This window comes from Schistocerca gregaria, chromosome 1, assembly GCF_023897955.1.
Source record: "Schistocerca gregaria isolate iqSchGreg1 chromosome 1, iqSchGreg1.2, whole genome shotgun sequence".
Lineage (NCBI taxonomy): Eukaryota > Metazoa > Arthropoda > Insecta > Orthoptera > Acrididae > Schistocerca > Schistocerca gregaria.
In genome coordinates, this window is record NC_064920.1 from 355,980,735 (window position 1) to 355,995,824 (window position 15,090).

General features: G+C 38.4%; 1 protein-coding gene across 1 annotated transcript in view; it reads right to left on the reverse strand.

Annotated features, from left to right (window-relative positions):
• The window catches only part of LOC126345604 (U2 snRNP-associated SURP motif-containing protein), a 146,999-nt gene that overhangs the window by 99,186 nt on the left and 32,723 nt on the right, over positions 1-15,090 (reverse strand). Inside the window, exons 8-9 of the mRNA XM_050002114.1 lie at positions 12,383-12,546; positions 2,945-3,013 (exon numbers count right to left, since the gene is read on the reverse strand). Coding sequence (XP_049858071.1) covers positions 2,945-3,013; positions 12,383-12,546 — 233 coding nt within the window. The remainder of the gene's footprint in view (positions 1-2,944; positions 3,014-12,382; positions 12,547-15,090) is intronic.

Consider the following 15,090-nt stretch of genomic DNA (forward strand, 5'->3'; position numbering starts at 1 on the left):
GAAAGGGAACTCCTTTGGTCTTGTTGTGCAGTGAGTTATCTGTGGAAAGATCCGGCTCAATGCACCATTCCCCATCTACATCTGACCGTGCAATTGCTGTCGATAATCCACAGTCAGTCTCACAGTCTCACCAAGGCCACAGGCTTGTGCGTTTAACTACTTCGGTAGTTGTGTGTGTGATTGTGTGTACTTTCACGGGAGAAAGTGCAAAAGTTCAAAAGCTAGTATAACAGTTTTCTTGCGTATTTCTAAGTGGCTCACATTAGTCAACTGTGGGTGAGTGGTTGTCTTTCCTTTGTTTTACATATTATTACATCCAGGAATTTACAATGCTGTAATGTAATTTTAAATGTTAGGAAATCTTTCCTGATGGTATTTATCTGAAATGAAGCATTGTACAGAAGTGAAATGTGGACAATACCAAATTCAGACAAGAATATCAGTTTTAAAAAGGTGGTGCTTTAGAAGAATGGTGAGATCAAGTAACTAATGAAGAGCTCCTGAACTGAACTGGAAGAGGGTGTGTGTGTGATATATCCTGAGCCATGAAGATTCATCAATTTGGTAATGGCAGGAGCCATGGAGGGTAAGAACTGTAGAGACCAAGAGATGAATACAGTGAACAGGTTGAAATGGATGTAAGCTGCAATAGTTACTTGGAGATGATGAGGCTTTCACAGGATAGAGTAGTGCAGAAAGCTGGGCCAAACCAGTTTTTGGGCTGAAAACACAGCAACTACTTTCTTAGATTTTCTGAAATTTGCAGAGTAAAATATTCATTCTGGAAAAAAATTCACAGATCGTGGTCATGGACAAGCTTTTCTCTGCTGATTCCTTTCTTCTAAGGATGCCAGTCTAACAAGGTATGAAACAGAGCAACCCTGTGATGAATTAAGAAAATAGGAAACAATGGCCAATGAAATTCCTAGTCAAACTCTAAGCCATCTCCACATAACTCAAAGTGGTGTTAGTGGAATGCAATGGTCCTGGTAAGATTCTAGTTCCATTATGTAACTGAATGCTATCAGAAAGTATTGTTATAATATACATTGTTCAATAACATTAATGTGACCACCGCCTATGTTCGACGTCACTGTGCAATAACCACTCACACACGGCATGTGGCAGCACTGGCATTGGAGGGTACATAAAGCATGTTGGAGGTCAGAAAATAGTGCAGCTGTCGTCGTTGATGTGGAAATGAAGTGAGTCCTCTGACGTCCAGAAGGATATGATCACTGGATTTTGGGCCAAGGGTGGAAGCACTTCCAAAATAGCTAAGTTTGGAAACTGTCCATATGCTGCCATGGTTAAAGTATACTGCGCATGGCAAAATGGTGCTATCCAAAACTGAGGCAATGTCAGTTCTGGAACACCAAGGGCCATAGGTGACAGGGGTGAATGATGGCTGCAGAGATGTGCATGGGAAAATAGGTATGCAACTGTAGAGCAACTGACCATCCAGATGAATCAAGGTGTTACTAACAGTCTCCTCAGTGACAATTACTGCATAATGGCCTCTGCAGCAAGTGCCTGGTTCATGCACCCATGCTGACTGCTGGAATTTGCACATCAATACCAAAACTCGACATACACCGAGTGGCGACAGATGGCCTTTTCAGATGAATCACGTGAAAAATCTGAAAGAAGACAACCTGCAACAATTGCTGGAAGGATCCAGGCCAGAGGAGAGGGCATTGTGGTCTGGGGAATGCTTTCATAGCATTCCCTGGGTGATCTAGTCATTCTGGAAGGCACAATGGATCCTTCGGGACCATGTCCACCCCTACATGCAACTTGTTTTTCCTCGGCATTATAACATCTACTAGCAGGACAATATAACATGCCACGTAGCTCACAGTGCATGTGTGTGGTTTGAAGAGCACTAGAAAGAGTTTGGCCACCGATCTCCTCAGATTGAAAGCCAGTCAAAAATCTGTGGGATCACCTCAATTGGGCTTCCGCATCATGTATCCTCAACTGGGGAACTCAATGCACTTGGCCACAGCACTGGGGTCAGCATGGCTCCACATCCCTGTCCTCACCTTCCAGAATCTCAATAACACTCTTCCAGCATGTATTGAGCAGCCTTTGCAGCAAAATATGGTTATTCGGGCTTTTGCCAAATCGTCACATTAATGTGACTTGACAGTGTAGAAGCTGCCACAGAGAGAAAGACTCACTCTTAAAAGTTGTTGTTACTGTCTTTTGTATGTTTATTTCTTGTAACTGTAGCAAGATTTTGCCTTAGGATGACTACTTATAATATCTGTTCTTAGGTAAAATTCTCACAGCTTATGAACTTGTCAGTCACTCTCATCAGACTACAGTTTCACTTCTGAAACAATCATCATCATTATGTTTATCATGATTTAATTCTCTTTCTGCAATAAAAGCACTGTCAAGTCAAAGTAATAGTCTTCAACGGGAAACTAAAGTTCAGTAAAGCCAGCACAGAATAGACAATAAATAGCCTAAATCTGGACAAAAATGATACATTACTGTTGAGAAATTAGACTTATAAATTGCATCAAGTAGTATGTACAGAAGTTTGGAGGAAGTGTTAATTGGAACTGTGTCACTTAAAAAGTTATGTACCCTGAATTGAAAGAAAAACTTCAGCTAATGGTAAACATCTGGTAAGTAGCAATGGGCAGATTTCCTTTGACTAATGCCCTCAAATTATCTTTTCTGTGGAAAATGCTTCATAAATACTGCCTGTAAAGAATTCTTCATAAAATTTGTTATTTTTCAGTATACTGCAAAAGATAAGGATGAAGAGTTGTTGAAAACATCTCATCAAAAATTCTACCCCACCTGAGAGAGGGCAGGTGACAGTCTCTCATTTGTTTGAACAGTCCAATACTATTGTTTTCCCCACAACAAATCTAAATACTCAGTAATATAATCCAAAGAGCTTTGTACAAAGTACTGTAGATGTTACCTTGTCCAATTCTGCCTTCTGCTCTGGCTCAGTTGGATAGGGTTCATTTGGTCGCAGCAGGTGCAGAACCTGTGAACACCAAATTTGTATTCTGGTCTAAAATGCACTACTATCAGAAAATTGCAGCATAAGCAAGATTGCAATATATGAATGTCTTAAGTGTAACCTACCACCACAACAAGATAAACAAGCAAGCGTGTTGTGAACAGCATACACCTCTTTCCCACATAATGCTCTATCTAATTAAAAATTTTCCTAACCTGCCTTTCAGTACCCTCACATGATCTAATGACGAGAACTCTAAGACTAACAGGAGGCTACGAAAAAAGTCAGTTTTTGTAATTACTTAGCATGTTTTGGGTCCTCATGAAGAAATCATAGATCTCACCAAATTAGTATCACCACCACCTCCTACAGTTTTGCAATGATGAAGAGAATTAATGACTGAAATAATCTTACAGCACTCAACTACAACCTTAGAAGTAGATATTATTAGTGAATTCTGGTTCTCAAAATACACATTTCTAGAATTCTTGCCATCACTTCATACATATAAGTCGTCTTACCAATCAGTTTAAATTAAACATAGCAAATATTACACCATTAGTATCAATATAGCTACTAGAAACAGAAACATTTTGCATAAACAATAATGCAAATTCAATGTGTTTTTTGAAATATTGTGAAACATGGCATTTTTCGCTTTCCTGTGAAAGAATGTTGTAAATCTGAATGCAGTTGTTTACTAGTTTGGCACCTTATGGTTACTGAACACTGAAATTAAACTTTGTTTCTTCTGAAGGCCGAAGTCCACGTATAATCTTAAGATGACAGTTGACTTTCCACATAAGAAATAAGGCTCTAGATTTTAAGTCAAATGAAAATAGCCCACTTACAAGCATAAATAGCTGCTTTCAAAGACCTCAATTCCAGTTACAGTTTGTCACCAATATCGTATTTCTGGGCACTTTCCCACAACCAATAGTACCAAAAATCAAATGTTTTTGATGGATCTTTAATGTTTGCACTAATTACATTGCCTATTTTCACAATAAACAAGTATAAATATGAAAAACTTGGAAAGTTCTGGTAGAATTTAAACACTTTTGAATTAAAGCTGAAAGCAGAGGTATTGGATTGTTGACAGCCACACACGAAAAGAATGAAATCCCACTAGCTTTGAGAATAATTCTTTTACAAGCTAGAGTAAAGCATGCACATGCCCCCCACCCCCCACCTCACATACACAGCCTTATGTTCCTACATGGTGCTGGCCAGACAAACAGTCAAACATAACTTCAGTTGGCATGTCATTTCGCGTGCTCATAAGTGTGGGCCTATGAGCTCGCTACCTGTCACATCACTAAACCCCAAACTAATGAACCTACTATTATGGAAATCCCACGTTTAATGAATACTTCCATCAGTCCCAGAAAAACTCCCATAAAGACAATGTCATTTCTTCCTGCTTTTAACAACTCCACTTTAAAAAATGTCTGCTTTATACGAACTAACATAAAACATTTTGCAAATTGTTGAAATCCTCGTTTTACATAATTCCTAATGTGTTCAAATGAGTTTCTGATTTCTTCTCATTTCACATACGTTGTATTTTTTTAGTGTGATGCAGTAAATGGTAATCGATTCATCTGGTTGACACGTAACTACGCCAAGGTAAAACTGCTCAACTTCCCTTGCACAAATGCAAGCAGAAGCATTGAAGGAATCACCAGAAGCATTGAAGGAATCAGAAATCTGTTTCCACGTCACTTAGGTCATGTGATCTGACATCAATGCCACCGAGTCCACAAAGTGTAGAGTGTATTTGTTCGTTTAATGAAAGGTCGACATTATCAATTCTATTTTTATAGAGATATGAGCTGCAAATGTAAACAGCTTACAGTTCAACAAAAGCTGATGAGCATTCACAATGCCCATGACAGTCTTCATGGAAATTTTTCCAACACAGCAAGAAATACATTTTAATGCCGTCTACATGTGAGGTTTCTTCAAAAATAAGAAAGGTTCTGAAACGCCAAAGCTATGGAATGATTAACTTAAAAAACATCATAATCTGTTGTTTCAAAGTGTAATTGTACACGGTGAGGCTTAGATCACAGAAATTATAAACTATGGGAAGAACACTACAGTGCCATGATTGATACAGGGTTATGAGCCCAGATACATTTTCAAAGCTGATGAAACTGACATATCTTTTATAATTTACTTCCTACAAAATCATACTCCATTAAAGAAGAAAAATGCCATAGACAGGGAGGGGCGGGGGGTAAGGAAGTATGGCAATGTTACTGTGTGCCAATAATAATTAAAAGTTGCCTCCACTATTAATTACCAGTATTTCGAAAGCATAAAAAGACAGTACTTTCTTTCTACTATGAGTACAACAGCAGTCCCTGGAGACATTAGAAAGGACTTTTTCAGGTGTTCAGATGCCAAAGACAGGTTCAGCAGGAAGGAAAATTGTATGTATTATTGACCTACGGCCCTGTACATACCAAGGAAACAAAATTTGCAAGGAGAATAGATATTGAGTTCCTTCCTGTGAACCGCAGGAGTCATTTGCTGTCTATGGATATGAGCATAACACAAACTGTTAAAGCCAAATGCAGAGTAGCAGTTGTGCAGAAGTTGATTCAATTCTTTAAGAGGAAGAGATGAGGCTCAGCACTGCTGTGCATATGTTTGTGGTTGCCTGGAATTCTGCAACATAAAGACCATACTCTTTATTTTTTTTTTATGACAAAGATTGGCTGTGGTACATCACTTGCTGCTGAAGACAATATAGTTCCAGAAGAAGAACAGTATAGCAAAACTGATAATTTTGAAAATGGAGCATTCCAGGACATTGTGTTTGTTTCAATGATGACATCCTGACTTCCATACATGAAACCGATTAAAGTGAAATGCTTCTATGTCAAGCAACACAAGCACGAGCTGGCAGTGACAATGATGATGATGATGATGATGATGATGATGAAGGAGAAGAAGATGGGCAGTATTGCATCAAGTTTTGCTGCTGCAGTGCAAGGAATTGACATTGTCAGAAATTTCTTTTCCTCCCCTAGAGTAACAACTTCTTTCACCACAATATGCTGGAAGGACAGAACAAATAACACGTCTTGCTAAAAAAAAAAGGTGTGTTCTGCAAAAAATATAATAATTGCATATTTACTGCATTTACATTTTGAGCACAAGATATTAGTAGTTTTGTAATTAAGTAGTGATCTATCACCTAAACGTGCTTTGAATATGATTGTGGGTCACTCTTTCCACAGACTGGCAATAAAACCCATTTAAGGAAAAACCACATTTAAGGAAAAAAATACTTGGGTCACCAAGAGATTCATTGAAACAGGAGTTTTATTACACTATAATTGTCACTTGTTTAGTATGGATGACTACATAAAATTGAAAAGCGTCTCATTACTGAACATAATTTTTCCACGAAAAGACTCATTCCTTAGTGTGTCATCATAAACTGCTTAACAAAAATAACTTATTTTTTGAGTGGTACACTGGTTTAACTTCCTGCTCCATCCAAACCTTTTTCATGTTTTAGGAGCTAACTAGCTAGAACATACTGAAAAGAAACATCAAGACTTTTTCATGTTCTATATAATATAACATAGAAGAAGGAAGCTTTCTTCCTTTTTGGTTTTCTCCAGCACATACTGACTTGCCAATTAAATGAAAATAAACATGTAGCCTTGTATGTGTGAATTACAGATAATGGCTGTTCATAGCACACACAAAATTTTTAAAAAATATTTTGTAGTCTGAAGTAAAAATGTTGAAAGCATGTAACATAAGTAAATGCTTATCCAGGCACTTCACATGGCCTTCAAATATTTGTCAATTGGGGAATGTTTCTCATAGAAAACTATGACCATGAAGATCTGCAACAGGATGACACATCACAAAGATGTATTATCAATATGAAAAATAGGTACATGAGAAAAGTTATACTATGTAGAACAAAGGAAACTGCAAAAGAAACTGTTCTAATCCAAGTCAGCACATAAAGCTTCAATCAATGAATAAGTCACAGAAATATGGTTCCAGAATGCGTACCATATGCTCAGAATCTACTTTTGTGCCGAGAATCAGTGTAATAAACACTAATTCATAAGTTCATATCTTTGTTTCTCACTAAGTGATCTGCTTCTAATGGTCTACACCTGTTCTGTGTTGACATATAAAAATTTCCATTTCTGATCAAGAGCAACACTCACAGCCATCTGCACTAGTTCCCGACTGCAACATTCTACACTGAAAATCATTACAATTCAGAAAATGTATCTACGGATGTTTAGAAAGCCAAGAATTAACTTCCTCAGAACAACAGCACGGATTTCGAAAACATCTATCATGTGAAACCTGAGTTACACTTTTCTCATGAGATACTGAAAGTTTTGGATCAAGGCAATTAGGTAGATGCTGTATTTCTTGATTTCTAGAAATCATTTTACTCAGTACCATACCTACACTTGTTGTCAAAAGTACAATCATAAGAGTATCAAGTGAAATTTGTGACTGGACTGGATGGAGAGTCATCATCAGATGTAGATGTATGGGTGTGCTACATGGAGGTGTGCTGTGACCCTTGCTGTTCACGTTGTATATTAATGATCTTACAGACAATATTAATGGTAAAATAAGGCTTTCTGCAGATGATGCAGTTATCTATAGGGAAGTACTATCTGAAAGAAACAGTCAGATCTTGATAAGATTTCAAAGTGGTGCAGAGATTGGCAACTTGTTTAAATGTTCATAAATGTAAAATTACATACTACACAAAATGAAAAAGCATAGTACCCTTTGACTTTAATATCAATAAGTCACTGCTGGAATCAGCCAATTCTCAAAAATACATTGATGTCACACATGAAATGGAATGATCACATAGATTCAGTTGTGGGTGAAGCAGGTGGTATGCTTCAGTTTATTGGTAGAATACTGGGGGAAGTGCAATCATTCTGGAAAGGAGATTGCTTACAAACCACTTGTGTGACCGGTTGTAGAATATTGTTCAAGGGTGTGGGATTTGTACTAGATAGGAATAACAGGTTACAATGAATGTATAAAGAGAAGGGTAGCACGAATGGTCACAGGTTTGTGTAATCCAAGGGACACTGTCACAGAGATACTAAAGGAATTGAAATGGCAGACCCTTGAAGACAGATGAAAATTATTCCAAGAAAGTTATTAATAAGGCTTGAAGAAACAGCTTTAAATTATCACTTTAGGGGTATACTACAATCCCCTATGTATCACTTACATACTGTTCATGAATATAAGATTAGGATAATTACTACAGGCACAGAGGCATTCAAACAATTATTCTTGCCACACTCCATACTACAACCCCCTATGTATCACTTACATAGTGTTCACGAAGATAAGATTAGGATAATTACTACTAGCACAAAGGCATTCAAACAATCATTCTTGCCACACTTCGTACATGAATGGAACAGGAAGAAAACCCAATAGCTTGGATGTATCCTCTGCCACGCAGCTCATGGTGGTTTGCAGATTATAGATGTAGACGCAGAACAGTGGACCTAAGATCATCAAACTAAGACTAAAGTATACATGGGGCCAATCTCAAAAGACGATTACTGGATGGAAACATAAGAACCAGCCCCTGGCCACCTTGAAATCTGGAAATAGCTTAACAGATTGCAACAGGAACAAGATTTAGAGCAAATCTCCAAAAATAGGGATACCCAACACCATCAAACCTGTGCAACTGTGGCGAGGTCCCAGTAACACAATATGTGTGTGCCTTCCAGTGCAGCCTTGAGCACTCAGGAATTCAGAGAAACTGACAATATCACCCAATCCTGGGCTAAATTGGCCAAACTAATATGTTCTGTTTTGTACATATTTACTCATTTTTTTCAGTTGTTTTCCCTAAGTGGTTTTAAGTATATCTGTCTGTTCCACTTTCATAACTTTCACCCCCTTTTTTAAATTTTAATACGTAATTTTTTGCTTCTGAAAAATAAAACAGAGAATTAAGCTTATCCACTACAGATATTTTAGAACCCAGGAATGTTAATTTAATGTAACAAAGTTACATAAAACTGCAACCAGTCACTTTTTTAAATAATTATGTTTTATTAGATGAACTGGTTACAGAACCTTTTCAGGTTCATCTTCAGATGGTTTCTAGAGGTTACATCATTGTTTCTAGCATAATGCTGGGTGCTGGCTCTGTGACAAGAGGATGGAACACACACTAATGTATTGCCATGACTATTGTTTATTTGTTGATATGGATGTAAATTTAGTAAACTAATTCATATAGCAAAATTAAAACAACCAACTGTTGAACAACCACCCACAAACACGCAACCACATTTTTAAGTCTGCCTTTCCTAGGGAAGATTTCTCACCAAATTGCCAACCTCTTCAAGACAAACATCATAAAAATAAGATTCTTCACCAACAACAAAATACAAAATAAAATCATACACAGCACCAAAACTACACTCATGCTCATAAATTAAGGATAATGCTGATACATGGTGAAACAATGCTCTGATGGGCATTTTGCAGGTTTAAATCACCTCGAGGTATAACTATGCGGTGTATTTGACCTGCAGTCATTGCATGGTGGCACTGGCAGCAGACCACATACGCAGAGGAGTGTTGGTGCATGTCAGAGTATGGTGCAGCGAGTAAGTGTACAAATGTCTTCTGTCATGCTAACCGTAACTGTGTGTTGAAAATGGCTCAAAGAACACATATTGATGACGTTATGAGGGGTAGAATACTGGGGCGACTGGAGGCTGGTCAAACACAGCAGGTCGTAGCACGGGCCCTCCGTGTGCCACAAAGTGTGATCTCAAGATTATGGCAACAATTCCAGAAGACAGGAAAAGTGTCCAGGCACTACAGTACAGGATGTCCACAGTGTACGATACCTAAAGAAGGCCGATATCTCACCATCAGTGCCCGCAGAGGGCCACGGAGTACTGCAGGTAGCCTTGCTCAGGACCTTACCGCAGCCACTGCACAGTTGTCTCCAGACACACAGGCAATAGGCGACTGAACAGACATGGTTTATTCGCCTGGAGACCTGCAAGGTGCATTCCACTGGCCCCTGGTCAGAGGAGAGCCCATAAAGCCTGGTGTCATGAACACAGAACATGGTCATTGGAACAGAGGTCCCAGGTTATATTCACAGACGAGTCCAAGTATAGTGTGAACAGTGATTCTCTCTAGGTTTTCATCTGGCGTGAACCAGGAACCAGATACCAACCCCTTAATGTCCTTGAAAGGGACCTGTATGGAGGTCATGGTTTGATAGTGTGGGGTGGGATTATGATTGGTGCATGTACACCACTGCATGTCTTTGACAGAGGAACTTTAACAGGTCAGGTGTATTGGGACCTCATTTTGCACCAGTATGTCTACCTTTTCATGGGTGCAGTGGGTCCCACCTTCCTACTGATGGATGATAACACATGGCTCCACCGAGGTGCCATCATGGAGGAGTGCCTTGAAACAGAAGGTATCAGGCAAATGGAGTGGCCTGCCTTTTCTCCAGACTTAAACCCCGTCAAGCACGTGTGGGATGCTCTCTGTCGACGTATCGCTGCATGTCGTCAAGTCCCTATGACACTTCAGGAGCTCTGACAAGCAGTGGTGCAAGAATGGGTGGCTATACCCCAGCAGCTGCTCGACCACCTGATGCGACGTATGCCAACCCGTTGTGTGGCCTGTGTACATGTGCATGGTGATCATATCCCATATTGATGTCGGGCTACATGCACAGGAAACTGTGGCGTTTTGTGGCACATGTGCTTCGGGACGGTTTTCTCAACTTATCACCAATACTGTGGACTTACAGATCTGTGTCATGTTTGTTCCATATGTCCCTATGCTATTAGTGCCAATTTTGTGTAATACCACATTGTGTGGCACCACATTCTGCATTTATCCTTAATTGATGAGCACGAGTGTACTATACAACAGTATCAAAATCAGGTGTTTACAAGTTCACTTGCAACTCATGTCCAAGCTTCTACACTGAACAATCTGGTAGAAGCTTCACAACAAGATTTAAAGAACACATAGATTCACTCCGTCGTAACAAGCTGAATAAATGAAACTTTGCCTCACATCCTGCCCAACACAATCATTCTACGAACGACACAGAACAAAACCTCCAAATACTTCATTTTGCCAACAAATGCACTATACTTAACCTTCTTGAAGAAACTGAAATACTTTTCTACACAAATACAGCATCTGACTACTTAATCAATGACCAAACTGAACTGAGAAACAATGTTTTCCTCCAGAACCTTGAAGATTTACTAGTTCAAAACGAGTAACCACTCAATCAACCCTACATTGCCTCCCCACCCCACCCCCTCCTTACTCCCCCCTATCCCTTTCCTTACATCCTAACAACATTGGTGTCAATGCAAATATCCTACCACAGAATAAAACCTGTACCATATCTCTAAATGGTAAAGCCCTCTACAGTACAAACACTATAACTTTTCTACATATTACCTTTAGCTACAATAAACAGTATCTACTCTTTTTAATATAACAGATAATATTAACGTATGAAAGGAAGTAAATCAACAGTCCATTTGGAGGTTTGTTATTATTATTTGAAATTTAAATATAAAAGTCGTGGTCATACAAAAAGTTCTACCTCATTACAAAATTCAATAACTGTATTACCAAACACTGGGCATTCAGGTTAAGGCCAATCTTAATTAAAATATTTGCTACAAACTGACTGTATTATACGTAAATATACAAATAGAAATAAGACATCTGATCACTTGAAGTTTGTTCCTGTAGTAATTCATTTATTTATTTTGTGCTCTTATGTTATTGCCAGTCTGCTTAAAATATTTGGCCTTATATCGACTTTAGTACACGTAAAAAAGAACAAATAATGTCTCTATGCAAAGTAGGCCTATACCACATCTTTTTGTCAACATCTTTGTTACAAGCAACAGTTGTACAGCACATGCTGGATGCTGGCAAAGTTTCACTGTCAGAGTGTAAATTCATATAGATGGTATAAAAGTGTGCAAACTGCAATACAAACTGGCCATCAAAATGGAAGCAGACAGATGGATACTAACGGAAAAAATCCGCCCATACTGTCGCAGTAAGTAAAAAACTAAATTTACATCCATACTGAAGGATAAACAATACTCATGGTGATACGTTAAAGTGTGTTCCATCTTCTTGTCACAAAGACAGCACCCAGCATTATGCTAGAAATAATTATGTAACCTCCAGAAACCATCTGAACATGAACCTGGAAAGGTTTGAGAACTGGTTCATGGAATAAAACATGATCATTCAAAAAAGTAGCTGGTTGCAGTTCTATGTAACTTATTTACAAAACAGAGAATGCTTCAGCATAAATCGTACCTTGTGCCTGTCCTTTTTGTGCGGCTGAGCATTGAAGGGCAATCCAGATGGTGGTGGTGGCATTGTTAATTCCAACATTGCTGGAGGGATATATATGGGGTGTGGTGGTATAGGCACAGCTTTTCCCCAACCCAGTTTCATTTCATAAGACATAACATCCTTGCCTGTAAAATAAACACACATTCCACATGAACTGAAGTACGATTCAGACATTGTCATATATTGGGAGAACTCAATATTTCAGGGAAATATCAATCAAAAGATATAATTAAACAGTTTCTATGCATAAGTCATAACAAAGTTAATACATTATAACACATGTATTGTTCCCAAAAAGTCTACTATGATAATTTCAACACCAAACTGATGAAAGACACTTTTAAATTCTTTATCTTCCCACAACTCAATTTTTATTTTTGTGTTCCTGGAATCATTTGTGCCACCGAGAGAGGCCACACATCAACAACAGGTTTCAAATTTACTAAAATCCTTGTGCATGCAGTGAAATATCATACGGTAAAATAAATAAAACACACTTATATTCTCACCACAACACAAATGTCTCCAAAACTGATTGCTGTTTCTTAGGGGGAATCATTTTACTTATTGCATTTGGATGGGGTAATTATCCAACTTGCTACTGCTTACATGAAGGATCCACAAAGGATGGCGTAGATGCTATTCACACTGGAGTGGTGAATGAAGTTTGATGAGAATATAGTGAGTGGCATCTACACCGGGAACCAGAAGGCCTATATATGGATACATTTTGAATCACAAATGGAACATGCAATTACAACAGCATAACACACTGGCAATAACAGAACACCACACGGTTTGTGGGGAGCCAATAAAGATACATGGGAATTGCTAATCAACGACAAATGGCACAAGATGGTACAGCGGAAAACAACAGAATGTGGAACATCATACACTGCATCTGTTCATTAGGCACCATTTCAACAAGACCGTGGGGGCACCCACATGGGTAACTACAAGGAAATGTCTGGTCTCGGAGGTGACTGCCTAAAAGAAAGCACTGCCGTTGCTAAGAGGTTGCCAATGAAACTATGGCACCGTAAAAATCGCTCAACTCAGGAACTAGTACAGAAGAAGAGTTCTGTGAGATAGCTGAAATATCAGGACATACTTTATGTATTAAAGTATGGAATAATATATTAAAAACAAAGATTCCAAGACTTACCAAGCAGGAAAGCGCCGGCAGACAGGCACATGAACAAAACACACACACACACACACACACACACAGAATTACTAGCTTTCGCAACCGATGGTTGCTTCTTCAGGAAGGAATCGTCTTTCCCTCTCCTTCCTGAAGAAGCAACCATCGGTTGCGAAAGCTAGTAATTCTGTGTGTGTGTTTTGTTCATGTGCCTGTCTGCCGGCACTTTCCCGCTTGGTAAGTCTTGGAATCTTTGTTTTTAATATATTTTTCCCATGTGGAAGTTTCTTTCTATTTTATTTACAAAGTATGGAATAACTTAGACAGATTTTTCTGAACTTTTAGAGTTGATATAACTTGTCAAAAACAAAATTTGGTTGCTTACATAACTAAGGAACTATTTGCTATGGTACATTAGGCTCAATAGTTTTTAGATCTTGAGCTCCATCATAGTGTTGTAACAAGTTTCACGAAAATCAATGAATTCAGTAGTAGTACATGGGGGAGTACTACAGAAATATTCCTGTTCTCTGTCATAAGGCAATAACAGACGAACTGCAGAGACTCATGTATAATGAAGCAGTGTGAACTCAAATGGGTTCTACTTTGAATGTAGCCACCAGTAACTAATCATAGTAAGAACAAAAATTTAAAGAACATGACTCATTTCTTTGATGTTGTATAGAGTAGATGACATTTTTGGGAGGAGTACACAAGCTCTTCGTCTACAGAACTTCAATTAATAATGTATTACACACACCATCAAAATGTGGCTAATATGAGGGCAGGCCATGTCATGCAAAACTTCAAGTGTGCACAAAGTGCTGCATGGGTGTGGCCTGTGGCTCAGCCAGTCTCAATACTGCTCTGTATGTCTTGGCTAATTTAGCTGTATGATTTATTCTTTTTTGTTTGCCACAACTTTCTTCAGTTGGCAGAACCATAGTAGTAGTGCTGTCTATTCCCCGATATTTTCTTGTGGCAAGAGGAAGTTCAAAGACGCAATAGCTGTTTGCACAAAAAGAGACAATCTAGTGAACTAGTGTCACAAGCCTTTAAAAATGAATGGAAATCACATTATTTTTTGAAGAGAAGGGACAGAATTATCAATATCTATTCTCCAATCACATAATTAATCGCTGCTACAAATTAGTTACAGAACATTGTTCGAACACCATACAAAAATAATTTAAAGGTTTAGCTGATCCTGAAAGAGGAAAAAATGTCAATGTCCAACAGACAATTTTTACAAGATTCATTGTTTCGAACATCAAAAACCATTATTTGCCCAATTTGCAGGCACTGAGCATGTGATCGAAGTGTTGATACAAATAGTAAACTGAAGTCACACACATTATTATGCCGTCAGTTTCAACAGTTTTTGGTGTCACTGAAAGAAGAGTATGGAGATCTTATACATTACTGTGAAATATATTTGTTAAGTCAAGGGGAACGTCAGGACAGATTTTTCAATTTAAGGCCTGCTATTGGTGTAATTTTGAATGAAAACAGAAAACAGGTAGCA